General features: G+C 44.9%; 1 protein-coding gene across 1 annotated transcript in view; it reads right to left on the bottom strand.

Moving 5' to 3' along the window:
- alpk3a (alpha-kinase 3a) overlaps window positions 1-13,225 on the bottom strand; it is a 28,275-nt gene that overhangs the window by 6,163 nt on the left and 8,887 nt on the right. The window contains exons 4-7 of the mRNA XM_029757612.1: window positions 12,181-12,298; window positions 10,606-12,028; window positions 532-2,965; window positions 138-285 (exon numbers count right to left, since the gene is read on the bottom strand). Coding sequence (XP_029613472.1) covers window positions 138-285; window positions 532-2,965; window positions 10,606-12,028; window positions 12,181-12,298 — 4,123 coding nt within the window. The remainder of the gene's footprint in view (window positions 1-137; window positions 286-531; window positions 2,966-10,605; window positions 12,029-12,180; window positions 12,299-13,225) is intronic.

The following is a 13,225-nucleotide window of genomic DNA, read 5'->3' as shown; positions in this document are numbered from 1 at the left end:
TTTTAGAGGGCTGGTGTCTAACACTGTAACTACATAATGGCTTTGATCAGGTTTGAGTATAAATGACATTTCACCACTAGATTGTATTGCAAGCAGATACTGTAAACTCTGGGATGGGAGATTGCCTAGAGATTTACCTTCTTTTCACCTCTACTATCTCTTCCTCGTCCCTGTACCACTTGATGGTAGAGTCACTGAGCACGTTGAAGAACTGGCACCAGAGCTTCAAGTGTCCTGAGGCATCTGGGAAAGGCTCTCCCCTGATCTTACGGATAACCTGAGGAGCTGGTGGGAGAGGGAGGGGGACAACAAGGTAAAGATATACTGTACATGACACTCTCTAATGTTTTCACTTCCTCCAGTGGAAGCTTCCTGATCAGCCCACCCTGATAGGAGACACATGTCTACTGTACAGTCCCTGAGTTACCAACACCAAGAGATGAGCAAAACAACAATATTGGGTTAATGTAAAACAACTAACTAATTTAAAATCAAACAGAATCTCCTTCTTTTCCTATTTTATTGTTTTACCTTTGAAGGGGTTCTGCTTCTCCTTCTCAGGAGGTTTGACCTCAGTCTTGGGGCTCTCTGGCTCCTCAGTGCTGATCTCTTCCACAACTTTGGGCACCTCCAGGGTGGCCTTCCTACGGCTCAGAAGAGGAGAACGTCTCTCCAGCGGTGGGGTCTGTGAGCCTGCTGGGGCCTGCAGGAACGCTGCCCTGCGAACCTGACTGGGTGACATATATGGAGCCTCCTTCTTGACCTGGGTGTCCAGCGGACTACCACCCACACCCAGCGCCACCACTACCCCAACCCCTTCTCCCTCCCTGGGGATGAAGATCTTGCGGCGAGCTCCAGAGGCCAGCTCTTCGGGCGTGGCAGAGCGGATGAGGGTCAGACTGTCCCTTCTTTTCAGCCTGGGGCTGCTCTCACAGGACAGGGAGGACGTTGGGGTGTCTCCACCACTCTGCTCCGATACTGCCTTCTCACTGTTAGGAGGGTCATCCACAGTAATGGCAGGGGGAGTCCTTGACGTGAGCCTGCGGAGACTGCTGGGACTTCTGGGGGGTGTTGGGGGTTTGACAGCAAGCCTTTCAATAGGGTTTCTTTCTCTTGGTTCATCGCCAATGATGTAAGACTCTATCCTTGACTCTTTGAGTGGTTTTATTTTTTCAGTTTCAGTAAAACTGATGTCCACAGCTTTTTGCATTGTTGTTACTGCTGTTGGCATTAAGGCTTTATATGACACAGAGGGGATGTTGTCTATCATACTCTGTTCCTTTGTTTCTGTAGTCTGTTTCTGTGGATCACTATGGGGTTTGTCAGACTCATAGGAAGTAACATTTTCAAAATCACTCTTGACCTCCCTGAGCATATCCGCCAATGATTCTGATTCGTTATTCTCATTTTTAGGAAGCTCCTTGCTTTCAGAAATAGGAGGGACCACACGCAGAGGCACACTGGATGCTTCCTTTGGCTTTCCTCTATCTAAGATGGGGGGCTTGACATGTGCATGTTCATTATCTATTTTCCTGAGTTTACTGTCATCAGTATAGGAAACATTTATTGTAGGAATTAACGTCTTTGTGAGCCACTCATTCGTTATGGTAGTTGACTGCTCTGCCGTAGGTGTTTTTGCCTCTTCAACTGGTTGTGGAACTTCCTGCAATTTCTCTGTTGGTCGGATGATTTCATCATTCCACATACTTTCTTGAGTGGGTGTCACATCTATAACCACTGGGGTAAAAGCTGAGCTATTTTCTGCTATCATTATGCCTGACACATCATTTGCATCCTCCTTTTGGAAAATGTCTGTCTCTGATGTAGGTTCATTGGGTGTAATAGGTATCAATGGCTGTGTAGGCTCTTTGACTTCTGCTTCCATAATATCTATATTTGGTATAATCATTTGCTCTTCTTTTATCTGTTGTTCTGGCACAATTATTTTGATTTCTGGGATTCTAAGAGCAGAATCTACCATTCTAATCTCTGGTACATTTCCAAAGTATCCACCCAGATGAGTGGAATTAGCCTCTGGACTGGTAACTGATGCTGACACTGGTGGCTCAGGGGACACAATGACAGAGCCTTTCACTGGCTGGGTCTCTGAGTGGATCTTAGATTCACCCAGCACTTCCACCTTTACTTCAGTCACCTTTTCTTCTGTTTCAACATGTCTCTCAATAGTGCGGGTCGGCACTTCGTTTCTCGCTAAGTTCACATCCTTTTGCTCAGACGTTTTCTGCACAATAGGTGCCACCTGTTCTTGTATCTTCAGGTTGCCAAATGAACTGTCCACAAAAGTTTTCTCCAAAGCAGGAGTATATTCCACTTTTAAGGCACTTTCAAGACTTTCCTCCAAAGCTAAGGTAGAATTCTCTTTTATGTTGAGATATTGGTCCCCCCCTGCCACAGGAGGGCATTCCTCTGGTGTATTTTGACCATCATTCTCTGAACTCTCTGGGACCAAACTTTTGAAATGGATCTCCTTGTTATGTATCTTCTCTCTACTCTCCTCTAAAACACTCACATTTAAAGTGGGACATGGTTGATTCTCTACTTTGACATCACCTTTCTCTCCTTTCTCCTCAAAAGCACAAGAACATTTCTCTTGTGTCTCATAGACACTTCCAATGCCCTTCTCATCCACATGCATTACCTTCTCTTTCTCACTTTCTGTGGTTACTGTCATCAGGCCGAGGTTGACTGTGGGTGAGACATTATTGTTAGGACCACTCCCGCTTTCACCCACACTAGTGCGGTTTGACATATGGGAACCTGCTCCACTGCAGGGGTCTGGGCTCCATGGAGTGTCAGATGGACCCTGTTTGTGTAAATCTTCAGTTTTGGCATCACGTCTTGTCACCTGATCAGTCCTGGAAGAAAACACTTGGATGTTTGGCTCATGTGGGGCTGAGACAACCACATGGGGGACAGGGTCTGCCTGGGTGTGGTCCACGGTTGCCTTGAGGCAAAAACAAACACAGCTGTTTAGTACCACAAAACATCAACACACTCAAATGGTATTTGGAAATCCCTGAACAACACAGTGGTGACCCGTCATTCAGGGCAGGTGGGGCAGAGCCCCATCTGTTTTGAGCCCAACCTGTTTAGCTAAAAAAAAGAAAAAAACATTTTGTTGTTGTATTTGGTTTGTTGCCTGTTTAACATGTTATTTTGGCAATAATACGTGTCACATATCAGTTTGCAACAATGTAAAAAATGTATAATTGAGTTAATAAAGCCACATACAAACATGGTCTCTTTTTTGCTTTCTTGAGAAATGCTGGTGTTTCAGCCTACAGTAGCTCAGTTCGTTCTGTGGTGGTGGGGCAGCCAGTGGAAAATACGGAATGTAGGGGTTGGTAATGTTCTCTAGTTGTAGCGTGATTGGCTCAGTGTTCTGTCACTCATGGAGACACTACATCACCGCAAAATGTATGGGGAGAGCTCGAAAATTCAAACCCCTTGGGTGCTGCCATTGAGTTACATTAGAAGAGCCCATCCAAGAATGCTCAAGGTCATTGGCCACAGATAAAATGAAGTCAAATCACGTTATATCTACCGTAGCTTTGATTGGACTGATCATGTCAATATCATACTTTCAAAATCTTAGCTAGCAAGCTAGCAGTCATCATCATGAATCAAGTCGACAATCTACTGGCAAATCCTTTTCAATCCTTATCATCTGAAGAGAAATAATGAAGAGAAATAATAGATAAAACGTATCCGTGCTCATCAGCCATTGGACATGAACATTACACAACAAGTTAGAAATTGCAAATTCAACAATGAGTGGTTTGGAAGGAATCAGTGGTTAACTGCAAGTGTTGCAAAGCAATCACTAGCCTGCTATTCAGTGGAGTCGGTTTGTGGTCCAAGTCTGGGTTTAAGGGTCTCTTTTCCAAGATTAAAAAAATAAACATTCAACATTGGCCATGCTGTCAATCCAGCATGACTTCTGCCGTGTTCAAAACAACTGGAAAATCGGAACTGAGAAATCTCAGACTTCAGTGAGTTCAAGACAACTGGGAACTCATAAAAAATTAGCTCTGACTGGGAAAATACGTTTTGAACAGTCATCCAACTAGGAATTGCAAGTCGGGAACTCGGGCCTCTTTCTAGAGCTCCGACCGGAAGATCACTGACATCATGATTCAACCTTGTTTTTTTCTGAGTTCACAGTTGTCTTGAAAGCACCATAAATATAGAGAATACCAGACTTTGATGACAAAGTTTGATGACAAAATTTGCCTACGAAGGACCGTCACGCCACCTTCCTGTTCAAGTGAGCACAGCACAACAAGGTGAGTCCAAAAATGTCTTGTATGCTGCTGCATAAATTATGTAATATGTCAGGGAGATATGTATATTGTAGCTAAGAAAGTAATACTAAGTGTATGTTGTGTAGTAAGCTGTTAGTAGCCCATGTGCCTCAACCTAATAATTTGGTCCCTTTTCCCCTCATAATTTAGCCTTCTGTTCTGACTTGGTGGTGCACATTTAGCCTATAGCCTGTTTTAGAGAAATGTCATCATCGAATATTATAAGAGCTTTCAATGTCTGCTTATGGGTCCCCTTTATTTCAAATCAAATCAAATTGTATTTGTCACATGTGCCGAAGACCTTACCGTGAAATGCTTACTTACCAGCCCTTAACCAACAATGCAGTTCAAGAAATAGAGTTAAGAAAATATTTGCTATATGTAACACAATAAGATTACATGACAACAACGAGGCTATATACAGGGGGTACCAGTACCGGGGGGGTCAATGTAAATAGTCCAGCTGGCCATTTGATTAATTGTTCAGCAGTCTTATGGCTTTGGGGTAGAAGCTGTTAAGGAGCCTTTTGGACCTAGACTTGACGCTCCGGTACCGCTTGCCATGCGGTAACAGAGAGAACAGTCTATGACTTGGGTGACTGGAGTCTTTGATCGTTTTTTGGTCTTTCCTCTGACAGCACCTAGTATATAGGTCCTTGATGACAGGAAGCTTGGCCCCAGTGATGTACTGGGCCGTACGCACTACCCTCTGTAGAGCCTTACGGTCAGATGCTGAGCAGTTGCCATACCAGGTGGTGATGCAACCTGTCAGGATGCTCTCGACGGTGCAGCTGTAGAACTTTCTGAGCATCTGCGGACCCATGACAAATATTTTCAGTCTTCTGAGGGGGAAAAGGTGTTGTCGTGTCCTTTTCACGACTGTCTTGATGTGTTTGGACCATGACAGTTTGCTGGAGATGTGGACACCAATGAATTTGAAACTCTAGAGCCGCTCCACTACAGCCTCATCAATGTTAGGCCCTCCTTTTCCTGTAGTCCACGATCATCTCCTTTGTCTTGCTCATATTGGGGGAGAGGTTGCTGTCCTGGCACCACACTGCCAGGTCTCTGACCTCCTCCCTATAGGCTGTCTCATCGTTGTCAGTGATCAGGTCTACCACTGTTGTGTCATCAGCAAACTTAATGATGGTGTTGGAGTCATGCTTGGCCACGCAGTTGTGAGTGAACAGGGAGTACAGGAAGGGACTGTTTAGCACGCACCCCTGAGGGGAACCAGTGTTGATGATCAGCGTGGCAGATGTGTTGTTGCCTACCCTTACCACCTGGGGGCGGCCGTCAGAAAGTCCAGGATCCAGTTGCAGAGGGAAGTGTTTAGTCTACGGTGTTGAACGCTGAGCTGTAGTCAACAAACAGCGTTCTCGCATAGGTGTTCCTTTTGTCCAGGTGAGAAAGGGCAGTATGGAGTGCGATTGAGATTGCGTCATCTGTGGATCTGTTGGGGTGGTATGCGAATAAGAGTGGGTCTAGGGTTTCCGGGATAATGGTGTTGATGTGAGCCATGACCAGCCTTTCAAAGCACTTCCTGACTACCGATGTGAGTGCTACAGGGGGTAGTCATTTAGGCAGGTTACCTTCACATTTTAGGGCACAGGGACTGTGGTGGTCGACTTGAAACATGTGGGTATTACAGACTCGGTCAGGGAGAGGTTTAAAATGTCAGTGAAGACACTTGCCAGTTGGTCCACGTATGCTTTGAGTACACACCCTGGTAATACGTCTGGCCCAGCGGTCTTGTGAACAGTGACCTGTAGGGCTTGCTCACATCGGCTACGGAGAGCGTGATCACACAGTCGTCTGGAACAGCTGGAGCTTCCATGCATTCTTCAGCGTTGCTTGCCTCGAAGCGAGCATAAAAGGCATTTAGCTCATCTGGTAGGCTTGCATCATTAGGCAGCTTGCGGCTATTGTTTTATACCATCTATTGCATATTTCCTATGCCACTTGGTCATTGCTCATCCATATATTTATATGTATATATTCTTATTCCATTCCTTTATTTAGATTTGTGTGTATTAGATAGTTGTTGTGGAATTGTTAGATGACTTGTTAGATATTGCTGCACTGTCGGAACTGGAAGCGCAAACATTTCGCTACACTCGCAATAACATCTGCTAACCATGTGTATGTGACCAATACCATTTGATTTGATTTGATTTGGATGGGTTTCCCTTTGTAATCCGTTTTAGTTTGCAAGCCTTGCCACATCTGACGAACATCAGAGCCAGTGTAGTAGGATTCAATCTTAGTCCTGTATTGACGCTGTGCCTGCTTTATGGTTCTTCTGAGGGCATAGCGGGATTTCTTATAAGCGTCCGGATTAGTGTCCCGCTCCTTTAAAGCAGCAGCTCTAGCCTTTAGCTCGGTGCGGATGTTGCCTGTAATCCATGGTTTCTGGTTTGGGATATGTACATACGGTCACTGTAAGGACGATGTCCTCAATGTACTTATTGATGAAGCCGGTGACTGAGGTGGTATACTCCTCAATGCCAATGGATGAATTATGGAACATATTCCAGTCTGTGCTAGCAAAACAGTACGGTAGTGTAGCACCCGCATCATCGGACCACTTCCGCATTGAGCGAGTCACTGGTACTTCCTGCTTTAGTTTTTGCTTGTAAGCAGGAATCAGGAGGATAGAGTTATGGTCAGATTTGCCAAATGGAGGGCGAGCTTTGTATGTGTCTTTGTGTGTGGAGTAAAGGTGGTCTAGAATTGTCTTTTCTCTGGTTACACATGTGACATGCTGGTAGAAATTAAGTAAAACGGATTTCAGTTTGCCTGCATTAAAGTCCCCGGCCACTAGGAGCGCCGCTTCTGGATAAGCATTTTCTTGTTTGCTTATCGCCTTATACAGTTCAATGAGTGCAGTCTTAGTGCCAGCATCGGTTTGTGGTGGTATATAGACAGCTACAAATAACATAGATGAGAACTCTCTTGATAGATAGTGTGGTCTACAGCTTATCATGAGGTACTCTACCTCAGGTGAGCAATATTTCAAGACTTCTTTAACATTAGACATGTTAAAGCAGCCAGCTCTATATTATCCGTGTCGTCGTTCAGCCACAACTCGGTGAATCATAAGATATTACAGTTCTTAATGTCCCGTTGGTAGGATATTCTCGACAGTAGATCATCGAGTTTGTTTTCCATTGATTGCACATTGGCCAATAGAACCAATGGTATGCCGATTTACTCACTCGCCTACGAATCCTAACAAGGCATCCAGACCTTCTCCCTCGGTATCTCCGCCTTTTCTTCACACGAATGACGGGATGTGGACCTGTTCTCCGGAAAGCAGTATATCCTTTGCGTCGGACTTGTTAAAGAAAATATCTTCATCCAGTTCGAGGTGAGAAATCACTGTTCTGATATCCAGAAGCTCTTTTTGGTCATAAGAGACGGTAGCAGCAACTTTATGTACATAATAAGTTACAAACAATGCGAAAAAACAAACAAAATATCACAGTTGGTTAGGAGCCCGTAAAACGGCAGCCATCCCATCCGGTGCCATTATCATAGATTAGCTTTTAAGGATGACCACTGATATAATATAAAGCCAGAACATCTAAAGATCCCTTTTCAGTATCAGAGTTTTCATCATATGGGAACTGTATTACCTTTGTGAACATGTTGTATCAGCAGACGTTTACGTGGTGTTTGTTTGACCACAGACAATATATCATTTTTTTAACAACCTTTCAGTTTTCAATGAACTCGCCCTTACCATACTGAGTAGGCTAGAGGTTAGCTGAAACCAAGATTTGGCAAATACAAAGAGTTTTTCAAAACTGACAGCTTTGTCTACACAAGATAAGCTAAACAGCTCCTCTTTTTTCCATACAAGGAAACAACCTGTTATCAAACTACTGCTACTGTATTAAATATGGCAGTATAATCAACAAAATAATCATATGATTTGATGATACAAAGATGCAATAAATTCAAGCATTCTTATATTTTGTTCTGTTTCATGCTTTTCTATTTTGCAGTAATGTATTTGAAGGGAGACCATTGTGTTATGATAATTGAGGTGTTTACCTGTCAGGCAGGTTAATGTATCCTGAGAAGGGACCGGTTGTGTTGAAATTGGGGATTTCCCCAGTCCTTTAACAGGTGTGTTATTTACACAATGAGCTAGTGAGCTGAATGAATGAGTGCTGTCTGTTGGCAAGGGACCATAAACTGATCCCAGCTCAAGTGGCTCATGCGCAAAGTAATTTACTGTTGCCCAGCACATGCTCAGAAAATTCAGTTGTCTTTGAGGAAATAGGGACAACACCTACGTGACTTTAACTTAAAAGTCATAAATTATATTTGTGTCAACATATTTCCTGTTTTGAAAAACTGAACCTAATAAAAGTATCAATGCCTGAGGCAAAAGCAATTTCCATCTTAATTCAAACAAATGTTTCAGACAATTCAAAAATTATATTTTAATGCAATCTTTTTCCTGGATTACAGGTTTGTTTGAAGGGCACTATGTAGTTTACACCGAATAATAACATTTATCATTTTGAGGAATCTATGTCAGTCCTATCTACAACTTCCCCTGACTTTGTTCTTAGGTCATTTGTTTTCTTAAGTCATTAATGATAAATCACTTTCATGTGTTCCTGACAGAAACAAGCCACCTGAAGTTCCATGACAACATGTTAGAACAGGAGAGCCCATAAAATAGAAGTTGTGGCTAATGGAGAGGAACTGGTGTCACGTTCAATCTAAAAATGGAGCTCTGGCAAGAACTAGGCCTCTTTATTTCACTGAAGTTTCACTCTTGTGCGCAAGCACAAGTTCTGCGAATGTTATGAGTTCCTCCAACTGATTTGCTCCAACATCTAACATTAACTCGCCACAACAGAAAAGGGGAGTTGCAGTTCCACATTATGGAGAAACCTGTTCACAAAACCACTGCTTGCCAGGTGTAAGTGTGTGTTAAGAGTGGAGAGCAGCTCCCCTTACTGCTAATGTTCTATAATCCAATACAAACACACTGGACAGAATACTTGGAGGTTAATGAAATTAGCACCATAGGGACTAATATAATCTGTGTCATCATGTGTCACTGGCATTGAGCGAGATGTGGATTCTAGTTGTGGATTCTAGTTGTGGATTCTAGCATTACTGACACAATCTTTCAGCATTTCAACTAGAAGGGAAGTAAATCAATGAAATAAAACCATAGTTGTTTGCCAGTGAAGTTAGTCCATGATGAGTCATACTGTTACATAGTCTACAGTATAACATGGAACTGAATAGTGTCAGTAAGTCATGTGGGCAGGATTACAATCAAACAACCATTACATCATCCAGCAGAGCTCATTGTTGAAATGTAATCCTATTTCATGGTCACAACAAAATGGTAGGCTTATCTTATTGTCTTCAGTACATGCAAACAAAAGCTAATACAACCCTGAGAGTTTGACAGGGAGATAGAAGCACCAGTGCCCAGTCACTCTAAGTATGGAGAGGCTTCCTCCATTACAGAAGGTACAGAGTTTTATGTGTCCAATGTGTCCAATGTGAAGAGGTCCTACTCTCATGCCAGGGCCTCCCTCAGAGACCACAAGACCCTGATGCCCTGTGTCTACACGCTCAGCCATCTTTGGCATGTGGGTCCAATTTTGACAAGTGGATTACCATTAAAGCCCAGTGGAAAGAGTGCACAGAGAATTACAACATTTGTTTCATCAGTGCAATTTATAGTTTTTGTAAAGACACATTTTTTTCATCACCTCATCCAATCTCCCTGAGAATTATTTGTATTAGTCAAGAGCAGACTGCCCCAACAGTGTCATTATTTTATACAAGTTGACATGTTCATGTAGGCAAGTTCCTTGTTTCCCTCCCTACATTGTGCGAGGTGTAGCTTTCGAGTGATACTAATACACTGAAACTTACACTCTCAACAGTGTAGAGGGTGTAACAGAGCCTGGATGACTGGTGCTGATAGTTTCCTAAATGGGCTAGTGTGTTCTGTCTACTCCAGAGCATAGGTGGTGCCTACAAACACAGAACAACTAACAAACCCATAGTCTGATACCATTCATCTGCATCCACCATGTTCTCCGTAGTCTGGACTCTGGACAATATCTGTCTATTTGCTGTGGCTTAATCATTTGTACAGTTTTGGCTGTTGGCCTGGTGTGGTTAGATTCAAGTCTTGTTGCACAAATGTACAATCTATAAATAACCCGGCCTACTGCAGTGTGAGACTGAGACTGAGCGGTCAAGTTGATCTCAGAAGCACCAAGGTACTTACCTCACTGAGGGCTGGAGGGCCAGATGTGGGCACTGTCTCTGTACTGTTGCTGATCATCACCTCCGGACGTACCTCCTTCTGCTCAACATGCTCCAGTGAATCAGGCACACTCTCTGGTGCTCTTCTGGGAGCTGGCGGGAGTTCTTCTGAGTGTGAAACAGTAAATCCATGCTTGTGTTCAGCTGGGTTCAACCTCTCAAATGACGCTAGCTGCTTGTGTGGTACGTTCGTTTTTGGTGCTACTACAGCCATGGGCACTGTCTCCTCTGTGGGGGTTTTATACACCTCTGGGTGACCATCTGGCTCCTGTGGATGGGGAGGGCTAGGGTACGGCTGTGTTGGGGCAACTGGATGACCTCTGTCCCTCTCCTGACCTTTCACATGATGATCAGAAGAAGCATAATCCTTCTTACTCTTACCAAAGAAAAAGTATTTGACTGAGTGGAGCACATTGGAAAGAGTTTCCTGAATGTGGTGGTAATCTTGAGGATCTCCCTCCTTATGGACATGCGTCTTAGCCTCCATTCTGACCTCTGAGGCAGTGTTGTTATGTCCTGTTGTCCTTTGCAACTGCTCTGCCTCTCTTGCTCTTTGTTTTTCTCTCTCAATTGACATTTTCTCTCTTTCCTGTTCTTCTCCGAGCATCCTCTCTCTCTCCGCCCTTCCTCTTTCTGCCCTCTCTCTCCCCTTCTCCTCTCTTTCTTTCTGTTTTTCTGCATTTGTTTTAGGATCTGTAGTAGTACTATCCATTGCCTCCACTGCCACAGTTTCCTCCACTCGTGCAGGGATCTTCTTTTCTTCAGCAGTCTGTGAATTAAGGGTTTCTGACAGAAATTGAGCCAAACTTATTCCTCCATCATATGCATTTTCACTGATGCCCGGTCCTGTATGACTACTGTTACTGCTGACAACCCCAGAATCTATACCATTTGAGATCTTCATCTTCTTTTTGGCAAAGATTTCTGTGGTTGGGGGCTTGGTGGTGACAATCTCCACAATGTCAAAGTCATTGTTGGGAGTCTTGCTCCCATTCTCTGTAGTCGTCACTGGGGCCGGTTCACTGACTTCAGCACTGGCCCCATTAGGTTCTACAGCCGCTGCTCCCTGGCTGACTGTGTTCTCCTCCCCATCCGGTGGTGAAGACAGGGCACTTGGGGTCCGGCGCTTCCTCTGAGGGGCGATCGGGCTGTTCTGGAGAGGCTTCTGTTCCTGAGGCTCCTTCTGGAGATTATCATTGCCCCTTCTCCTGCTCTCTTCCAACTCCCTCTTCTTGTTCTCTGCCTTCTCTTTCAGCTTGCCAAAGAACCTCTGGTGGATCTTGAACTCGCTCATGGTGCCCACCTCCAGAACCCCAGAGCAGGAGACAATGCCTTTGCTGTTCCTGGCTGAAGCCTGATAGATGGCTGCATCATCCACTGTGCAGCTGGAAAGAGAGACTCAAATCATTTTGGGAACAGTGCAGGCACCATTGAGCACAAGAATACACATCTTCTAAACCCAAATTGTATTTGTTGAATTTCGTGACATTTATTATCTGGTGTAAATTGTGTATGGTATTCTTATTGCCTTACATACTTGTAAATTTGGAGTGTGTGGATTTTTCCATTGCGGCCAATTTCATATTTTGGAAGACCGCAGTATCGGTCCAACTCCATGTCATCTCTGTACCACGTCAGTTCTGGGGCTGGGTTTCCTGTGGACATCACATGGAGATGGTACAGTTGAAGTCGGAAGTTTACATACTGTTACGATCGTCTGAAGAACTGGACCAAGGTGCAGCGTGGTAGGCGTACACTTTTCTTTTAATAAAAATGACACCGGAAAAAACAACAAAATACAACAACGAACGTAAAGCTGTATGCAGTGCAGAAAGCAACTACACACAAACAAGATCCCACAATCACAGGTGGGAAAAAGGGCTACCTAAGTTTGATCCCCAATCCGAGACAACGATAAACAGCTGCCTCTGATTGGGAACAATACTAGGCCAACAAAGAAATAGAAACCTAGATATGCCCACCCAAGTCACACCCTGACCTAACAAAATAGAGAATAAAAAAGGCTCTAAGGTCAGGGCGTGACAGTACCCCCCCCCCCCCAAAGGTGCGGAATCCAGTCGCAAACCTGAACCTATAGGGGAGGGTCCGGGTGGGCATCTCCTCTCGGTGGAGGCTCCGGTGTGGGACGCAGACACCCGCTCCGCTTGAGGCTCCCCCCACTTCCGTGGAACCGGACCATGGATCGTCGCTGGAGGCTCCGGACCGTGGATCGTTGCCGGAGGAACCGGACCGTAGATCGTCGCTGGGGACTCCGGACCGTGGATCGTCGCCGGAGGCTCTGGACTGGGAACCCCTGCTGGAGGCTCTGAACTGCCGACCGTCGCTGGAGGCTCTGGACTGCCGATCGTCGCTGGAGGCTCTGGACTGCCGACCGTCGCTGGAGGCTCTGGACTGCAGACCGTCGCTGGAGGCTCTGGACTGCAGACCGTCACTGAAGATCTATCTGCTGCCTTTGATACTGTGAACCATCAGATCCTCCTCTCCACCCTCTCCGAGTTGGGCATCTCCGGCGCGGCTCACTCTTGGATTGCGTCCTACCTGACAGGTCGCTCCTACCAGGT

The sequence above is a fragment of the Salmo trutta genome, chromosome 7 (assembly GCF_901001165.1).
Source record: "Salmo trutta chromosome 7, fSalTru1.1, whole genome shotgun sequence".
Lineage (NCBI taxonomy): Eukaryota > Metazoa > Chordata > Actinopteri > Salmoniformes > Salmonidae > Salmo > Salmo trutta.
The sequence above is the reverse complement of the archived record's forward strand: the minus strand, read 5'-3'. Positions and strand labels throughout refer to the sequence as shown.